This window comes from Halyomorpha halys, unplaced genomic scaffold (genome assembly GCF_000696795.3).
Source record: "Halyomorpha halys isolate HHAL.00 unplaced genomic scaffold, Hhal_1.1 Scaffold11979.1, whole genome shotgun sequence".
NCBI lineage: Eukaryota > Metazoa > Arthropoda > Insecta > Hemiptera > Pentatomidae > Halyomorpha > Halyomorpha halys.
This window is the reverse complement of record NW_027108018.1, coordinates 1-5,846: the sequence shown is the minus strand read 5'-3', so window position 1 is coordinate 5,846 and position 5,846 is coordinate 1. Positions and strand designations below refer to the sequence as shown.

General features: G+C 27.7%; 1 protein-coding gene across 2 annotated transcripts; it reads right to left on the bottom strand.

The window, feature by feature from the left end:
* Positions 1-6: 6 nt before the first annotated feature.
* On the bottom strand, positions 7-5,803 carry LOC136795531 (uncharacterized). 2 transcript variants are annotated; one of them, XM_067046412.1, is made up of 4 exons: positions 3,808-4,036; positions 3,329-3,445; positions 3,110-3,150; positions 7-640 (listed from the first exon to the last, which is right to left on the bottom strand). In XM_067046412.1, the coding sequence occupies exons 1-4, from the start codon at positions 3,858-3,860 to the stop codon at positions 594-596; spliced, it is 258 nt and encodes an 85-aa protein (XP_066902513.1). In that variant the 5' UTR covers positions 3,861-4,036; the 3' UTR covers positions 7-593. The 2 variants fall into 2 exon arrangements, with proteins under 2 accessions (XP_066902513.1, XP_066902512.1); XM_067046411.1 differs by lacking the exon at positions 3,110-3,150 and having other exon boundaries at positions 3,808-5,803.
* Between the last annotated feature and the right edge of the window lie 43 nt (positions 5,804-5,846).

Below are 5,846 nucleotides of genomic sequence, written 5' to 3'. Positions count from 1 at the left end.
ATTATGATCCTCCTAAAATTACACTTTAATTTTTGCTGGATTTCAATACCTGCATAATGATATAAATGAATCAGAATTTTTGAACTTGACAAAGCAATTGAGAATTATTTTGTTTTGGGAGAAACAACAAAATTTGTTAAGCAACTTTATGACCACTTGTGCAAAGCTACTATCATAGCAGACCCATGAAAGTAAGTTTATTGTCAATTGCATGTTTGTATAATATTATGAACTACAACAAAAAATTAAATTATCTATAATTTAACTATTCTTTTTTCAATATACAACAAATAAGCTAGGTATAGATCTATTTGTCATTTCATAATATTTTATATCTCAACAAAGGTTAGAAGACACAAATACTTTTTCACATATTTGAAATATTAAGTTAGGCAGATCTGTTCACTTATTCTGTGATATGTTCATACCTCGCCCATGAAATGATGCTCTGTGAAGCAATGGTGAGCGCTTGGGTTGTGGTATAAAACCTGCTACAGCTACTGCCATAGCCTGTGTTTGTGCGAGTTTCAAACCACTAGCAATACGTGAAAAACTAGGTGGTGACGAACCTCCTCCTATGCAGCCAAGCCGGCTCATATGAAAAGGGGAGAGGTCACACCTTCCTTCATCGTGCTTGTTACTATTAGAAACACACATACACATGCTGTTAGATCACACACTAGGCAAGAAAATAATCCTTTATATTTAAGTTGGGTATTCACTTTTTTTTCCTGTATAATTTAAAAAAAATTAATATCACATATTTTTATAACAAAAATAAAAATAATTAAAGAAGCATATAATTTCAATGATAGCTTCGTTTAAGAACTAATACATTAAACTAAAAATCAAAATAAAATCAAACTTTAATTTGATTTTAATGACTGGAAAAATAACTAGGAAACAGTTTTATAAAAGAAAACTACTCTGTAGACAATATTTCCTTTGATCTTACCTACATAAAACGATCAACTCCCAACACCCCTTCTACATCAATAACTTCAACTTCCTACAATTCAAATCCTCACAGGGAACAAGATCCTGTCTTACTGACCTCTATATCTAATGGGACAGAGCCAAAAAACTAAAGCAATTGAACACTCCTTTATCGCCCTCTCTACTATTCTTTGGAAAATCTTCCTTACCTTCATTCAAATCTCTCTTTTCCTAACACCTTTTCACATTCTTCACACCTTCATGATATTACAGATTTAATAATATCATAAGTAAATAATAGCTCTTACAATAACCAAAGTTTTTAAAGTTGTTCATTTTAAAATATAATAATTAAGAACTCTAAAATTATTTATAAAACTAATCTAGATAGATTAAAAAGAACACTAGAATCACATTTTAAACCCAAACTTAATAGATTAATAAAAACATTTTACAATTTTTTATTCAAATATAATGCTTATTTTTATAACATTTTGGCTCATTTACCTATCATTTTCATACTAATAACTAAAAATTTGTAACCTTAGTTTCTAAAATTATGTACTTTGCATACAATATTTCAAGATGTATTTGTTAAATATTGTAAACTTTTTTCTCCTGTTTTCAGTTTTGAACATTTAAATAAATAAGTAGAAATTAGGAATATTACCACAAAACACTTGGAATTTTTAAAATATAAAAAATGCACATACATAAATAAATTTTATTAGAGCTTGAACAGAACTTTAAAAAAGTATGATGTTCTGGAATAAAACTTTAATATAAAACTAAAAACATAATAGATTTTAATGATACACTAACATGAACAAAAACAGACAAAAAAAGAATTAATATATGAGATAGTGATGATTATTTAGTGACTGTTAGGAAAAAAGTATTTTAGGATATTGAAAAGAGAAAAAAATATATCTAAGGAATGGGACTTGACCAAATAGTTTTAAAAATGAAAATAAGAAAAAAGAAATGTACAATATTTTACAAATGCATTTTAAATTGTATATGATATATAATTTTAGAGACTAGGGTGAAAACTTATTAATGACTAGTTTGAAAGTGAGCATTAAGTTAATAAAATAAACATAAATATGTTTGAATACAAATTTTGGAAACATCTTTTATTAATTTATAAAATATGGGTTTTAAATGTAGTTATACCTTTCTTCATAATCTATTTAGATTAATAATATTATAAGTAAATAACAATTTTAACATTGTAAATTAATGTTTACTCTCCCATATATATATCTGAAAAGAAATGATGAAAACACTATTCACCACTTTCCTTAAAAATATCATTTCTCAAAAATCATCAGAGTTTTTGATTGGAATAAATACAAGGATAATTAATAAACGATGAAAATCCTGAAAAAGCATGCCAAGCTGTAAATTTCAACAACCACTATGTTTCATCCTCAGTTTTTTTTTATTTATGACAATTTTTATCATCAATACATATAACCAATTTTATATAAATTATTATTTATGTTAACAATGTATGTTACTAATGTAAACCTCAACTAGGTTACCTGTTCAAAACTGCCTAAAATAAATCCACCTAAGGAGATTGCTTATGGGTGAGAGAAAACCGAATTTTGCTAATTTTCTGAGGTACATATTTAAATTTAAAAATATGATTTTGGCCCCGGATGGCCCCGAAATCTTCTCTAGTAATGTTATTGGAATTCTATCAAAGGATAGATTCTTCACATATTTGTATCATGTCATTTTATATCATAGTTGTATGTAAGTTTATACAGTTGTAAATAACAATAAATCAATTATTGAAAAAAAAAATGAGTGAGCTTAAATAATTCCTGCAATTAGTAATAATTGCATGTAAATGTAAAACATTAGATTTTACATTATTTTCCTTTCATTTTAGGCTGAAATGAGTTATTCTTTTAATAAGGGTTTTCTTTCAGTCTCTTAACCTTGCCAACCCAATTTGTGCTTACATTAAATTATATGAGATTATATTTTTAATCCTGTCGCTTCTATAATATCGTCTTTTCATGCTGTTTAAATATTGATGATTAATTAAGTAGATAGTTATGTGTGGAAGTTAATTGCAGCAAACAAACAGGTTTGTTATTAAAAATTGATGTTAGTTTTGGACAAAGTCAGATTAATTATAATGAATAAGAATCCTTACCATAAGCAACAGGGAGTTGCAGATAATTTATTGAATTTTTGCTGAAAATGAATTTTGAATAATTATTTTTCATTGTTACAACTTCTTTTACAATTAGTTATTTCCTTAACATCAGTTAAAAAAAAATCAGAAATTTACTAGAATTGTTTGGAGAAAGAATAATAACTATTAAATAAAAGTAATTATTTCTTAATAATAAATAAATTGGCAATTACTTACTCTCCTGTTTGATATGGACGATAAGTTCTTTCAGTATCACCATTTGAAACAGTTAAAGGTCTTAGAGGAATACCATCTTCATATTTATGACTGTTGGTGTCTGGATGAGACAACACACTAAAATTATAAAAATTAAATATTTTCAGCAATTAAATTTATAATATATATACACAAAACAAATAAGTTGTTTCCAAATTCAATCATAAGACCCATTTTTTGTAATAAATCCCCAATCCCCTAAAAATTCTAAAACAAAAAAGGGGTTTTTAACCTATTTATATTATATTTATCTTTAACCTGAAGATTTCAATATTTCAAGCCGTTTTAACTTTAAGATATGTTAAAAACATTTTTACAATGTTTAAAATTAAATATATTTGGAATCCAAAAATGGACTAACTAATAAAACCATTAAAAAAACTTATGGTATTTACTTAAATACCCAATGTTGAACTTTAAATTAACTGTTGTTTCCATACCTTGAAAATTGAGGAATAAGTGTATTTCTTGTTAGATTTGTTATATTATTCATTCCTTCAGTGACTGTCTTCTGGAAAGATGTTATGGGAAGGTAATCAACAGAGTTGGTGGGCGACACCTGGAACAATAATTTTTATAATTATTATTTTCATATTAAAACATTAATCGTTTAAAAAGAATCACTGCACTTTATGATAGACAATTATTGTAAAGTTTTGTCAAATATAGTAATAAAATCCAATATTACTCAATAATTTTTAATTAGTTTAATTGATAAATACAGAATAATTGAATTGTAGTATTTTTAAGTAATTTTGGTTACTGAGCTACTACCTAAAAAGATTGTAATAGTGAAGAAACAATTATGAAATCCAGTTTTATTAGAAAATTCAAGGCTGGTAATGGGATTTTCAGACCCCTCTGCAAGAAAGCCCTTGTTGCCCCATACCCTTAGAGTGAAACCTTTTATTCTTCTTTAAATTTACATTATTTTCGACTTGTTATATTGTTAATACCCATAGTTATATTGTTTATACTCATAGTTACATTGTTCATACTCGTAGTTATATTGTTCATACTCATAGTAATATTGTTTATACTTGTAATTACTATCAATTTGGAGAAGGGGAAAGATTTATGTGAAGAAAAACTATTCAATTGATGGCAAGGCTTCTCCCACCTTTTGCCAGTTATGTTTAGTTTACAGGATAGGTATTTTTGTTTAAGATTATCACATGTTGTAACTACCACTTTTTCACTCTAAATCATTCCTTAAAAATTGAGGTTATACTTAGGCTTAGAAAAATAAAATGTTAAAATATTATAGGAAATTTGCAGAGCATAATTAGAGTACCTCTTGACTGATTTGATTTTTCAAGTCTTAAAACACTTTGATTTTTCTTAAAATATCAGTAAATATACTATAGATTTGATAAATATGTAGCAGAAAATAATGACAGAAAAGTTGTTAATAACCTGTATGTTTCTTTTATTGTTAAATTTTCTTTTATATTCTTTAATAAATAACTTTACCAGTGGCAGATTATAAAAGAGTCCAATGAGTTTATTTCCTCACTACCATTATAATCGACAAACCTTCTATAGAAATGGGTTGCAAATTATAAATTTGTTATTAGTAGTTGTCAACCGCCATGTAGGTTGAGAAAAAACAACCGTAAAAATAGCAGGATCCCTTCTTATCATAGTTGAAATTATTAAATATCAAATAGCCGTCTTGATTTGTAGTTTATTTATTTATTACAAGACATTTTATTTAATTTTTATCTGCCTTTCAATTATTTTTCAAATCAAAGTTTTATTTAAGGAAAACTACTTTAATACTAATTCATCTACTTGGAAAGTATGGTAACTAAAAAAGGATGCAAGTTGGAAAACGTAAAAAGCTGGGTCAAATATATACATATATATAAAACTATTTATGTTTATATATATGTTTAAAATACCTTGGGTCCACAATGACATCAATAAATGATCAAGGGACTGAGATAGATCAGCTTATAACTTGTGCGAACAGAGCCTTATTCCCTCTATCAAGAATATTGAAAACCTGAAAAATATGAAACTAAGGGTATACAATGCCATGATAAAGCCAGCTCTGATATACGGCTGAGAGATCTGGACTCTAACAGGTACCCTAGAAAGCATAATCGAGAAATGTGAATGGAAAGTCCCCCATACAATTACAGAAGCAATTTGGAATCAGAGCCTTGTAGGAGAACTAACAGTGAACTGGTCAGTCAATATCTCATGCTATAAAGGCAAGGAGATTAAGATGGGGGGAAATGTGTCTCAAAGAAATCCATCAGGAAGCCTCTACACAACAATGAATATAGAGACCACGTGGGAGGCCAAAATCCAGATGGATAGACAGAATCAACTAAGATGTGAAAGTCCTGCATGCAGCAAACTGGAAAGCAGTAGCCCAAGATAGGCAGGTATTGAGAAGGCTGGTTCGGGCAGCCAAAGTTTTACAAGAGCAACCGTAGAACTCTGTAGAGCAACCGGGGAAGATATATAT